At 47.0% G+C, this 14,529-nt stretch overlaps 1 protein-coding gene across 1 annotated transcript; it reads left to right on the top strand.

Moving 5' to 3' along the window:
- Positions 1-12,640: 12,640 nt before the first annotated feature.
- On the top strand, positions 12,641-14,227 carry LOC118966178 (fibroin heavy chain-like; the record flags this gene model as incomplete). Its single annotated transcript, XM_036989278.1, is given in 4 exon segments — positions 12,641-13,043; positions 13,188-13,513; positions 13,515-13,679; positions 14,177-14,227. Coding segments are annotated over 4 exon segments (945 nt in total), but the record flags the coding sequence as incomplete, so codon positions are not given.
- Positions 14,228-14,529: the final 302 nt, after the last annotated feature.

Genomic DNA, 14,529 nt, shown 5'->3' with positions numbered 1-14,529 from the left:
GTTATATGTTATGTTTTAGTGACTTCACAGTTATGTGTCATGTTGTCGTGAATTCACAGTTATGTGTTATGTTGTAGTGACTTCACAGTTATGTGTTATGTTGTAGTGACTTCACAGTTATATGTTATGTTGTAGTGACTTCACAGTTATATGTTATGTTGTAGTGACTTCACAGTTATGTGTTATGTTGTAGGACTTCACAGTTATATGTTATGTTGTAGTGACTTCACAGTTATATGTTATGTTGTAGTGAATTCACAGCTATGTGCTAACTTGTAGCGACTTCACAGCTGGGTGTTACATTGTAATGACTTCACAGCTAATTGCTATATTGTAGTGACTTCACAGCTATGTGTTATGTTGAATTGCCTTCACAGATATGTGTTATATTGTAATACGTTCACAGTTATGTGTTATATTTAATTTCCTTCACAGCTATGTGTTATATTGTAATGCGTTCACAGTTATGTGTTATATTTAATTTCCTTCACAGCTATGTGTTATATTGTAATGCGTTCACAGTTATGTGTTATATTGAATTGCCTTCACAGCTATGTGTTATGTTGAATTGCCTTCACAGCTACGTGTTATATTGTTAAGCCTTCACAGTTATGTGTTATATTGAATTGCCTTCACAGCTATGTGTTATATTGTAATGTGTTCACAGTTATGTGTTATATTTAATTTCCTTCACAGCTATGTGTTATATTGAATTGCCTTCACAGCTATGTGTTATATTGTAATGTGTTCACAGTTTTGTGTTATGTTGAATTGCCTTCACAGCTATGTGTTATATTGTAATGTGTTCACAGTTATGTGTTATGTTGAATTGCCTTCACAGTTATTTGTTATATTGTAGTGAATGTTTTGGGGCTGTAAAAAAGGGATTGATAAATAACATCCTGTATTGATAAATAACATCCTGTATTGCTATGGCAACACCTCAAACGAGACCCTCTTTTGAATTTAAGGACAATAAACAATGAAGCCTGTTTGCCAGGTTGCTATAGCCTGGTGGCCAGGTTGGTATTGCCTGGTTGCCAGGTTGGTGTAGATTGGTGGCCAGGTTGCTATAGCCTGGTGGCCAGGTTGGTATTTCCTGGTGGCCAGGTTGGTATTGCCTGGTTGCCAGGTTGGTATTGCCTGGTTGCCAGGTTGGTATTGCCTGGTTGCCAGGTTGGTATTGCCAGGTTGCTATAGCCTGGTTGCCAGGTTGGTATTATCTGGTTGCCAGGTTGGTTTAGCCTGGTTTCCAGGTTGGTATAGCCTGGTTTCCAGGTTGGTATAGCTTGGCTGCCAGGTTGGTATAGCCTGGTTGCCAGGTTGGTATTACCTGGTTGCCAGGTTGGTATTGCCTGGTGGCCAGGTTGGTATTGCCTGGTGGCCAGGTTGATATAGATTGGTTGCCAGGTTGGTATAGCCTGGTTTCCAGGTTGGCATAGCCTGGCTGCCATGTTGGTATAGCCTGGTTTCCAGCTTGGTGTAGCCTGGCTGCCAGGTTGGCTGAGCCTTCTTGCCAGATTGGTATAGCCTGGTTGCCAGATTGGTTATGTAGCTCTATGTTGACGTGGGTAATAATAATAAAATATATACCACTTAGCAGACACTTCTATCCAAAGCTGCTTAGTTGAACCCAAAATGTTCACTATATAACAATATATATTAATAATATGACAGTGTGTCTACTGCCATACTGAGACTTGATTCCTGAGTTATAGCTCAACTACAGCTCTGTTGAAATCTGTCATTCTACTCCCATTTTATCTTTCATTCTACTTCCATTTTAGACAAAAAAAATTATCCTTCCAACGGCGCGTCCAGCGCCAACCCAAACACGCATGGAGACCTCGTTGATGTGAAGGAATCTTGACGGGTCTCCCAGGTGTGAAAAAAAAAAAAAAAAACCTGAGGCGTAATTGCTCACAAACTCTGTAATTAAGGTGCCTAAATGGGTATGAGGTGACGCCTGCCTGGTAAATACTCAGGTGATGTCGGGTCAAATCCACCTAGTGTGGTTAGTCTTTTCATTTAGAGTCTGCAGCATACAGCAGAGTGGGAAGTGACATTACTCATTATAATACTGTAGTGGTCTTTTACACACTCCATTTCAATGATTTAATTTATTATGATCCTCAAAGCCAATGGCAACAGCTACTCTTACCGGGGTCCGACACGTAACGAAAAAGACATTACAGACAGAAGACTTTTACAATTGATACTAACGTGTGTGTGTGTGTGTGTGTGTGTGTGTGTGTGGATCTATCAGTTACACGTACATGTCAGTACAAACACACAACAAGTAGGTCACGTGGGGGAGAGGCATTGTGTGTGTGTGGATCTATCAGTTACACGTACATGTCAGTACAAACACACAACAAGTAGGTCACGTGGGGGAGAGGCATTGTGTGTGTGTGGATCTATCAGTTACACGTACATGTCAGTACAAACACACAACAAGTAGGTCACGTGGGGGAGAGGCATTGTGTGTGTGTGTATCTATCAGTTCCACATTACATGATAGTACAAACACACAACAAGTAGGTCACGTGGGGGAGAGGCATTGTGTGTGTGTGTATCTATCAGGTCCACATTACATGTCAGTACAAACACACAACAAGTAGGTCACGTGGGGGAGAGGCATTGTGTGTGTGTGTATCTATCAGTTCCACATTACATGTCAGTACAAACACACAACAAGTAGGTCACGTGGGGGAGAGGCATTGTGTGTGTGTGTATCTATCAGTTCCACATTACATGTCAGTACAAACACACAACAAGTAGGTCACGTGGGGGAGAGGCATTGTGTGTGTGTGGATCTATCAGTTCCACATTACATGTCAGTACAAACACACAACAAGTAGGTCACGTGGGGGAGAGGCATTGTGTGTGTGTGGATCTATCAGTTACACGTACATGTCAGTACAAACACACAACAAGTAGGTCACGTGGGGGAGAGGCATTGTGTGTGTGTGGATCTATCAGGTCCACATTACATGTCAGTACAAACACACAACAAGTAGGTCACGTGGGGGAGAGGCATTGTGCCGTGAGGTATCGCTTTATATTTATTTTTTGAAACCAGGTGTGTTGTTCACTAGATAAGATGGAATGGACCCGTGGCTCTGTATAATACTGTACTTTACCTGGAATCTGTTCTGGACCTGGGGACTGTGAAAAGACCCCTGGTGGGGTGTCTGGTGGGGTGTAAGTGTGCATGATGTCACACCAGCACTTGCAGCAAACACTGAGAGATATCGCAACACGCCTGTTAGCAAACGCACACGTTTATGTACATTGGAAACACTTATGCCCACGTTAGCTTGTGCTATGCCATAGGAAAGTTCTTTCCACATTTATAATCCTGGCTACAGATTGCGATCAACATTGCAAGCGTCAGCTCATTGAAAATCATTGCGTGTCTTCAGGCAGATCACATAGGATTTGAAGTTGGCAACCTGTCTAAGCCTGTGCCCACCTGGAATTGGGTCACGCCCATGAACCGTAGCAAATAGAGCTAGGGGTGGAGCCTCTGTACTTACAGCACACCTGAGCAACCATCATCAAATCAGCTGAAAGACATCTCTCTTTCGCTGTCTCTAACTCTCTCTGATGTTTTAGTACTCCAAAAACCATTCTCTCTCAGCTTGTCCAGTTCTTACCCATTTTTCTGTTTGAGGAGAAGGAGCCGTTTAATTATGTTGGGACACACCCAGTGGCTGAATGAGAACAGAAGAGGAGAAGGAGCAGTTAAGTTATGTTGGGACACACCCAGTGGCTGAATGAGAACATAAGAGGAGAAGGAGCAGTTAAGTTATGTTGGGATAGATTCACAGTGCCTCACGCTCTTCCTCTCTCCACCCAAGTGCTCCTCTGGCTGAGAAACTAATGAAAGCCCAACTGCTTGTGACAGCAGCTATTTCCTGCATGGCCCCTGGGGGCCAGTTGGGCTGGGTTATGAGGAGTTGTGTCTGGCATGTGAACCCAGCCATATGCCCTAGGTCAAGTGCTTTGAGCTGGGCTACCAACAGGAGCCAGATGGGTCCAATTCTGCAATCAGAAAATCTAGGGGGGGAAAAAAAAACTTTGTGATCATCAGTTTACGGCAGGTTGACTGTGACAAATCTTAAAGGTCCATCTAGCAATGTGACATCATAGTAGTAGGGCAACTTCCTGCTTAAAGACATGAACAACAACAGAAGAGTTGTAGTCTTGAGACAGGTCCACATTGAGAAGAGTTGTAGTCTTGAGACAGGTCCACATTGTGAAGAGTTGTAGTCTTGAGACAGGTCCACATTAAGAAGAGTTGTAGTCTTGAGACAGGTCCAAATTAAGAAGAGTTGTAGTCTTGAGACAGGTCCACATTGAGAAGAGTTGTAGTCTTGAGACAGGTCCACATTGTGAAGAGTTGTAGTCTTGAGACAGGTCCACATTGAGAAGAGTTGTAGTCTTGAGACAGGTCCACATTAAGAAGAGTTGTAGTCTTGAGACAGGTCCACATTGAGAACAGTTGTAGTCTTGAGACAGGTCCACATTGAGAAGAGTTGTAGTCTTGAGACAGGTCGATTGAGGTGCCCCTTTCTGTGTTTTGCTGTGGCTATGAGAGAAAAGGTCATCCATTGACTGTCCCATTTTATCAGGCACTAACTATATGCAGTTAACTTACATCTGCTGTGCTACTCATAATTTTTTTAGCAGCTTAGCATCGGCACAAGAACCTACTTTGTGCACAGCTCTCTCTTTCTCTCTCTCTCTCTCTCTCTCTCTCTCTCTGTCTCTCTCTCTCTCTCGCTCTCTCTCTCTCTTTCCTCCTTCCACTGTCCTTATCAGCATGATTACAGATTTTAAATCCACTATCATACAGAAAGCCTGATGAAAAACAAATGGCATGTCTTATATTGGACGATGAAAGTGACAGGATTTACTGGGAACTCTCTGATCTTTGGGAATTAAGATCAGAATGTGCTGACTCGAGAGCTAATTCTGTAGAAGGGAAGTAATAGTAGTGGAAGTTTCATTTATGCAAACTAGGCTCAGGGCTTGTGGGGTATGGAGTTAACATACTAATAACTAGTTAGATTTCGAAAGCGTCACTGATAAAACTAATTTTGTATTTAGGTATTTTTTTCAGTGTGTGTGCATGCGGTCACACACAAATAGTACTTCTGCAATTAATATGACTGACTACCAGCCTCATTTGCATGTTAAGATGTTAAAAACACGGAAGAGTTAAAGGAAACTGTCCTTTTCTTTTACATACATTTCAGAATACGCTATCTCAATTCAACCAGGTCCAGAGAACACATTGCTGAATAAATATTAGCTCTGCTCGGTCAAGTGAATATTGTGAAATGTTTATTTTGTCAAAGCAAAATAACTCTACGACCAAAACTGACATCTTCATAAATATTTATTAGACGCTTTCCCCCTCAGAAAAAAAAACACAAATCTGAATATAGGAAATGGACATTTCGAATGCATGAGATTTCTTAATATCAACACCTACGGGGCGGGGCGGCAGGGTGGAAGGTAGCCTAGCGGTTAGAGTGTTGGGCCAGAAACCAAAAGGTTGACCGTTTGAATGCCCGAGCTGGCAATGTGAAAAATCTGTTGATGTGCTCTTGAACAAGGCACTTAACAGTAATTAGCTTGTGCAACAGTTGATCATGCTATTTTATTGAATAAGTTGTCCTCTATAGGTCAGAGCTCTGACGCCTGTTCATGGTTTCATGATTATCTTAATGACGGAACTCAGGCCATCGTGATTGATGGGGTTAAGTTTAGAAGCATATAAATGTGTCCCGCAGGGGTCGATACAAGGACCTGTTATTTTCACTATTAATATAAACGTTGTTGGTCAATAAACAGGGTTCATATTCTCTACCCAACCCTACTGCCTAAACCTAAACCCTTACCCTAAACCGGGTTAGTATCCTCAGCCCAAACCTACCCCTTAAACCTTACCTAAAAACTGGGTTTGAATTCTCAGCCCTACCCTACCCCCTAAACCTTACCCTAAACCGGGTTCGTATCCTCCACCCTACCCTACCCCCTAAACCTTACCCTAAACCGGGTTCGTATCCTCCACCCAAACCTACCCCCTAAACCGGGTTCGTATCCTCCACCCTACCCTACCCCCTAAACCGGGTTCGTATCCTCAACCCTACCCTACCCCCTAAACCGGGTTCGTATCCTCAACCCTACTCTACCCCATAAACCGGGTTCGTATCCTCCACCCTACCCTACCCCCTAAACCGGGTTCGTATCCTCAACCCTACCCTACCCCCTAAACCGGGTTCATATCCTCAACCCTACCCTACCCCCTAAACCGGGTTCGTATCCTCAACCCTACCCTACCCCCTAAACCTTACCCTAAACCAGGTTCGTATCCTCAACCCTACCCTACCCCCTAAACCGGGTTCGTATCCTCAAACCTACCCTACCCCCTAAACCGGGTTTGTATCCTCAACCCTACCCTACCCCCTAAACCTTACCCTAAACCGGGTTCATATCCTCAACCCTACCCTACCCCCTAAACCTACCCTAAACCTGGTTCGTATCCTCAACCCTACCCTACCCCCTAAACCTTACCCTAAACCGGGTTCGTATCCTCAACCCTACCCTACCCCCTAAAACTCAGTCGTGTGTTCTTTAAACGCTAAATCATTGTCAATCTAAATACCAAGGTATTTGTACGCATGGACTCGTTTTGATTTACCATCTGATGAGTAAAGATGTCATCCTTCTGAGACAATCTTACCAGAACTTAAAAACAACATATATTTAGGTTTGCCATTTATTAAATACCAGTTTTAAATCAGTAAGGGCATCCTGTACAGCTGCAAAATCAGACTGTAGCCTTGTCACAGCCAGGTCAGCAGTTGGGGAAATTATGATCCACGTAAAGATGAAATTGACAATGTATAGCAGTTTAACATGATTTTTGAACAACTACCCCATCTCTGTACCCCACAAATGTGTTTGGTGTTGGAGACATGGGTGAACAAGGAGTACATGTGGGGACTAAACCCCCCCAAGTGTGGCCCCTGTGTTGAGGATCAGAGCGCTGACGTGATGTTGCCTACCCTCACCAACTGAGGTTGGCTCGTCAGGAAGTCCAGGATCCAGTTGCAGAGGGAGGTGTTCAGACCCAGAGAGTCCTGAGCTTGGTGACGAGCTTGGAGGGGACAATGGTGTTGAACGCTGCTCTGTAGTTAATGGACAGCATTCTCACATAAGTATTCCTCTCATCTAGCTGGGTGAGGGCAGTGTGGAGTGCAATTGAGATTGCGTCGTCTATGGATCGGTTGGGGCGGTGTGTAAATTGGAGTGGGTCTGGGATGCTGGAGTTGATGTGAGCCATAACCAGCCTCTCAAAGCACTTCATGATTACAGAAGTGAGGGCCACAGGGCGGTAATCATTGTGGCACGAAGCCTTAGAGGTCTTGGGGACAGGGATGATGGTTTTCAACTTCAAACATGTGTGGATTACAGACTGGGGACAAGGAGAGGTTGCACGTGCTCTGAGAAAGAGCCATATCCGTCGGTGACGGACCTCGAAACCGGGCACAATGTTTTTTAATTGTCTTAGCCCGCATTAAAATGCATTGAGTTGGCCTGGTAGAGGCATTGTTATGCATATCACAGCTGGGTCTTCCTTTGTATTCCGTCATGGATTGTAGCCCCCTGCCACATACGATGAGCGTCAGAGTCTATCTAATGGGATTCCAACTTTATTCCTATATTGTACTTTTGCTCAGTTTGATGGTGGTCGTGGCAGGACTACTTGTTCCTGTCCTTGGCCTTCAGGCGTTTGTCTACAGTTTTTTTTTTTACTCTTGTTACGACCATTATGCTTTAAAATAAATAGGACTTAATAAAAATGGACAAGCGACTTCAATAAAATGCCTATTCAGCATCCACAATGTAAATCACTCATTACTGCCACACACAGGTCGGAAGTCTACAAAAACTCAATACATTGGAGGTGCTGAACAGGCCATTTTTTTTCCTGTTGCTTGTAAATGTGTATCTAGACCTTTCTTTGGAAGTACCTTACTTAAATGAAGATAGTCGCTCAGCGAAACTCCATGTTTGGTAAGTAAACAAATGTATTTTTTTGAAATTATAACGCTTGCAGAGCTGTCTTAATGGGAGTTTGAATCTGAGCTTCCTGGGCGGTAGAGAGGAGGACACATCATACTCATCGTTGACATCTCTAACGCACATGTACAGAGGGCGGCTTTGGAGATGCATTCACAGAGAAGTGGCCAATGTTCTCGTCGTAAACTTTTTAACCTTGAGAAGGACGCATGATCCTCTGTCGGTGGAGGGTGAGAAAGCTTGTTTGGTCCAGCAGTAAATTGATGAACTGGCACGGATTAGCATAGCCCGGACATTCCCCCTAGAGTACATCAATAGCCTGGAGCTGTCTGCCCTGTGCATGTGTGCACGTGTGCGTGTGAGTGTGTGTGTGCGTGTGTGTGTGCGTGTGTGTGTGTGTGTGTGTGTGTATGTGTGTGTGTGTGTGTGTGTGTGTGTGCGTGCGTGCGTGCGTGCGTGCGTGTGTGTGTGTGTGTGAGAGAGAGAGATACAGAAAGAGAGAGAGAGAGAGAGTTTGTTTGCGTGTGTAGTGTAAGTATGTGCCTGTCTGTATATGTATGTGTGCTTGTGCAGGTGGGTGGATGACTGTAAACCTGTCAAGAGCCCTCGGGGAGGAGCTGCCAACCTGAGAGACACACTGACCCTGACCACCTGTCCCTGACTCACAGCTCACCCCTCTCTCTCTCTCTCTCTCTCTCTAATTCTCTCTCTCTCTCTCTCTCTCTCTCTCTCTCTCTCTCTCTCTCTCCCCCTATGCCTCTATCTTTCTATGTCTCTCTCTCTGTCTCTCTTTTTCTCTCTTTCTCTCTTTCTTTCTCTCTTTTTCTCTCTCTCTCTTTTTCTCTCTCTCTCTCTTTTTGTCTCCGTCTCCATCCTCTTTTTCTATCCCCTATTTTCCTTCTGGTGATTGGTCATGTCTGAAGCCCAGTTATTTACCCTATTGAGGGATAGGAGAGAGATGATTGGATGACAGGGCCTCTGTGCTGGCTTAGTCAGGTCTGACTGAGTTCCCCCGGTGTTGAGAGACAAGCAGACAACAACTGTGTCACCTGGCTGGTTCACCATACGGTGAGAAAACCACCGTGTGTTGACGGGCTGGGACATTATTTTGTCACTATAAAAAAAAAAAAGTATAAATACTATGATCGCAGTGCGGTATTACTACAGTAAATGAGTGAAGATGATCTGGGCACCGATAAACATCTCGTCTGATGTAGCGTGCCGGGGCAGGTTTCGAAGGAGGAAACAGACATTTGTTATTGCAATAGGAGAGTCGTTTTTTTTTTTTTCTACTGGGGAGAAGTCTGTCTGTCATCCGCTCGTCACGGTGGTTTCCGTGGATTTCTCCCAGTATTCCGAGCTTTAAGGACCTTGTTGACATTTAACGAGGTAAATCCTTACCGGATGAAAGGGAATACCTTGCCTGGTTGCATGAACAACGCAGATAGTTGGATGGTGCTGCATCAGAACTTCCAGACTTGGCCGTACTATGGGAGCCGTCTCACACAAACCACAGTGTTTATGTTTCCCTCTGACCTGTACAAATAAACATTTAGCTAACTGGCAGCTGAGGAATTCGTTAGTGCGTTTGCCACAAAATGCTTAAATACATTTTTTTGAGAATCATTAAAGAGGACATCAATCACACACACACACAAAAAAAAAAAAGAAGACAAGGTTTGTCTTTTGGATAAATACTCATACACATTTCAGACAGTACCAGACAGGAAGTATGTTTTGCATGTAAAAAACACTGGAGAAAAGGTAGTTAACTTAAAGGTGTGTTACTTTATGCGTGTTGTCTGAAATCTTTAGCGTGCTACACTGAAGTATTTCCCTCTAGAAGAGCACTGTATTTCCCTAATCATTCATTTGATAGCTTGACATTGCTTTGACATTGCTTTGACATTGCTTTGACATTGCTTTGACATTGCTTTGACATTGCTCGTGCTTATATTTCCATGTTCTTAATTCCCTTCCTTTACTTATATTTGTGTGTATTGGGTATATGTTGTGAAATTGTTAGATATTACTAGTTAGAAACAACCTCAATGACATCTGCTAAAAAAAAAGAATGTGTATTTGACCAGTAAAATTTGATTTGATTTGTGTCAGTAACCCTTTCCTGTAGAGAACACGGAGTGGCACAGCATCATCGTACAGTTTTATAGTAACTACTTAGTCCCGCGGGTTACACAAGTGCCAAACTGTGTACTACAGACGCACTAGGAGACATACTGCACACGACTGTATTACTTTAAAGGAATAGTTCACCCAAATTACAAAAACATCATCTTACCCTGTAAGCAGTCTAAGGACAATCAATTCATGTCTTTGGTTTTGTTTCCCTGGCTTTTAGTGAAAGTAGATTTGTCTCATGAGGTCAACATTCTCCTCTATGATCATCTATCAAAGGTGAAAGCAAATGACTGGTTCTTTCTAAACATTTATTTTGATCAAGTTGACATTTTTCCATCAGGCTCTTCGTCTGAAATTAAATTTGACGGAGGGAAAAACGGCATATCACTGTCTATTCACATACTGTGTTAACTTCACTGTCCCAAATGAATAATGATTTCTGGGTTAGATACCGTAGCACTTACTTTAACGTAACATAAACAGAGGAATGAAACCAACGGCATTCCTCGAATACAGATTGAATAATCTCCTCGAATACAGATTGAATAATCTCCTCGAATACAGATTGAATAATCTCCTCGAATACAGATTGAATAATCTCCTCGAACACAGATTGAATAATCTCCTCAAATACAGATTGAATAATCTCCTCGAATACAGATTGAATAATCTTCTCGAATACAGATTGAATAATCTCCTCGAATACAGATTAAATAATCTCCTCGAACACAGATTGAATAATCTCCTCAAATACAGATTGAATAATCTCCTCGAATACAGATTGAATAATCTTCTCGAATACAGATTGAATAATCTTCTCGAATACAGATTGACTAATCTCCTCGAATACAGATTGAATAATCTCCTCGAATACAGATTGAATAATCTCCTCGAATACAGATTGAATAATCTTCTCGAATACAGATTGACTAATCTCCTCAGATACAGATTGAATAATCTCCTCGAATACAGATTGAATAATCTCCTCGAATACAGATTGAATAATCTTCTCGAATACAGATTGACTAATCTCCTCAGATACAGATTGAATAATCTCCTCGAATACAGATTGAATAATCTTCTCGAATACAGATTGACTAATCTCCTCAGATACAGATTGAATAATCTCCTCGAATACAGATTGAATAATCTCCTCGAATACAGAGTGAATAACCTCCTCGAATACAGATTGAATAATCTCCTCGAATACAGATTAAATAATTGTATTATGACAGTATTTTCCTGAGGCATTTAAATGCTCTACATTGAGGCCATTAGAGTATTTATGCTACCAGCGCACGCACATCATGTCCAGGGCACAGGCTTTACACTGTGTTAGGGCAGGAGGGTTATGGCTAAGGTTTCTTATTAGCGGCCTTTACTCATTCCTGCATCCTAATTGGACAAGCCGTTTGACGATTTGAAAACCAGATCAAATGCAGATAAAAAAGAGGCAGGGACAGGGTCAGGGTCAGGGTCAGGGTCAGGGTCAGGGACAGGGACAGGGTCATGGTCAGGGACAGGGTCATGGTCAGGGACAGGCTTAGGCTCAGGGGCAGGGGAAGGGTCAGGGGCAGGGGCAGGGGCAGGGGCAGGGGCAGGGACAGGGACAGGGACAGGGTCAGGGTCAGGGTCAGGGTCAGGGTCATGGTCAGGGACAGGGACAGGGTCAGGGTCAGGGGCAGGGGCAGGGACAGGGACAGGGTCAGGGTCATGGTCAGGGACAGGGACAGGGGCAAGGGCAGGGGCAGGGGCAGGGGCATGGTCAGGGACAGGGACAGGGTCAGGGTCAGGGTCAGGGTCAGGGACAGGGACAGGGACAGGGACAGGGACAGGGACAGGGTCATGGTCAGGGTCAGGGTCAGGGTCAGGGACAGGGTCAGGGTCATGGTCAGGGACAGGGTCAGGGACAGGGACAGGGTCAGGGTCAGGGTCAGGGACAGGGTCAGGGTCAGGGTCAGGGTCAGGGACAGGGACAGGGACAGGGTCAGGGGCAGGGACAGGGTCAGGGGCAGGGACAGGGTCAGGGTCAGGGACAGGGACAGGGACAGGGTCATGGTCAGGGACAGGGTCAGGGGCAGGGGCAGGGTCAGGGGCAGGCTCAGCGTCAGGGTCAGGGGCAGGGTCAGAGTCATGGTCAGGGTCAGGGTCAGGGACAGGCTCAGCGTCAGGGTCAGGGGCAGGCTCAGCGTCAGGGTCAGGGGCAGGCTTAGCGTCAGGGTCAGGGGCAGGGGCAGGGTCAGGGTCAGGGGCAGGCTCAGCGTCAGGGTCAGGGGCATGCTCAGCGTCAGGGGCAGGGGCAGGCTCAGGGTCAGGGTCAGGGGCAGGGGCAGGGTCAGGGGCAGGCTCAGCGTCAGGGTCAGTGGCAGGGGCAGGGTCAGGGGCAGGCTCAGGGGCAGGCTCAGGGTCAGGTGCAGGGTCAGGCTCAGGGTCAGGGTCAGGGGCAGGCTCAGGCGCAGGCTCAGGGGCAGGGGCAGGGGCAGGCTCAGGCTCAGGCTCAGGGGCAGGGGCAGGGGCAGGGACAGGCTCAGGCTCAGGCTCAGGCTCAGGCTCAGGCTCAGGCTCAGGCTCAGGCTCAGGCACAGGCTCAGGCTTAGGCTCAGGCTCAGGGTCAGGCAGAGTGGTCAGGCAGGTGGGTACAGGGTCAGGGGCAGGGGCAGGGTCAGGGTCAGTGGCAGGGGCAGGGGCAGGGTCAGGGGCAGGGTCAGGGTCAGGGGCAGGGTCAGGCTCAGGGTCAGGGTCAGGGGCAGGCTCAGGCGCAGGTTCAGGGGCAGGGGCTGGGGCAGGCTCAGGCTCAGGCTCAGGCTCAGGCTCAGGGGCAGGGACAGGCTCAGGCTCAGGCTCAGGCTCAGGCACAGGCTCAGGCTCAGGCTCAGGGGCAGGGGCAGGCTCAGCGTCAGGGTCAGGGGCAGGCTCAGCGTCAGGGTCAGGGGCATGCTCAGCGTCAGGGTCAGGGGCAGGGGCAGGGGCAGGGACAGGGGCAGGCTCAGGGTCAGGGTCAGGGGCAGGGTCAGGGGCAGGCTCAGCGTCAGGGTCAGTGGCAGGGGCAGGGTCAGGGGCAGGCTTAGGCTCAGGGGCAGGCTCAGGGTCAGGTGCAGGGTCAGGCTCAGGGTCAGGGTCAGGGGCAGGCTCAGGCGCAGGCTCAGGGGCAAGGGCAGGCTCAGGCTCAGGCTCAGGCTCAGAGGCAGGGGCAGGGACAGGCTCAGGCTCAGGCTCAGGCTCAGGCTCAGGCACAGGCTCAGGCTCAGGGGCAGGGGCAGGCTCAGGCTCCTGGGTCAGGCTCAGGCTCAGGGTCAGGCAGAGTGGTCAGGCAGGTGGGTACAGGGTCAGGGGCAGGGGCAGGGTCAGGGTCAGGGGCAGGGTCAGGGTCAGGGTCAGGGTCAGGCTCAGGCACAGGCTCAGGCTCAGGCTCAGGGGCAGGGGCAGGCTCAGGCTCCTGGGTCAGGCTCAGGCTCAGGGTCAGGCAGAGTGGTCAGGCAGGTAGGTACAGGGTCAGGGGCAGGGGCAGGGGCAGGGGCAGGGGCAGTGGCAGGGGCAGGGTCAGGGGCAGGGTCAGGGGCAGGCTCAGGGTCAGGGTCAGGGTCAGAGTCAGGGTCAGGCAGAGTGGTCAGGCAGGTGGGTACAGGGGCAGGGTCAGGGTCAGGGTCAGGGGCAGGCAGTGTGATCAGCCAGGTGGGTACAGGGTCAGGACGGGCAAGGGTCAAAAACCAGGAGGACGAGAAAAGAAAGAAAAGCAAGAGCTGACACAAAAATGCTGGTTGACTTGACAAACAAGATGACTGGCAACAGACAAACAGAGAACACAGGTATAAATACACAGGGGATAATGGGGAAGATGGGAGACACCAGGAGGGGGGTGGAGACAATCACAAAGACATGCGAAACAGATCAGGGTGTGACCCACACTGTCCCTGTCACATCCCCCTTCTCCATCTAGGACATCCTGAGAACTGAGTCGCTGTGTCCTCAGATGCCTATAGCCGAATGAAGAGGGTTTCTGTACTGGAAACGCCATGAGAGCTATGAGGGCTCTGTGGATCTCACGGTAAAGAGGGAACAGTAATTCTGCGTTTAGACAAGGAACGCAAAAATTTGGAGTAGCGGGACAAGAAAGCAAGAAAGAGGGTGACGGATAAGCAAGCCAGCACAATGGCATGCGTTGCTATGGTGATTTCAGTAAACAAACAGTGCAAATCAACATTCAGTAGAAAAACAATGCTATGGCAGACGACAAAAGTTGAAATATTTGAACTCTGGCGTCAAGTCCCATCTACTGTGGCAGCATTCACC

Source organism: Oncorhynchus mykiss, chromosome 1 (genome assembly GCF_013265735.2).
Source record: "Oncorhynchus mykiss isolate Arlee chromosome 1, USDA_OmykA_1.1, whole genome shotgun sequence".
Classification (NCBI taxonomy): domain Eukaryota; kingdom Metazoa; phylum Chordata; class Actinopteri; order Salmoniformes; family Salmonidae; genus Oncorhynchus; species Oncorhynchus mykiss.
The sequence above is the reverse complement of the archived record's forward strand: the minus strand, read 5'-3'. Positions and strand labels throughout refer to the sequence as shown.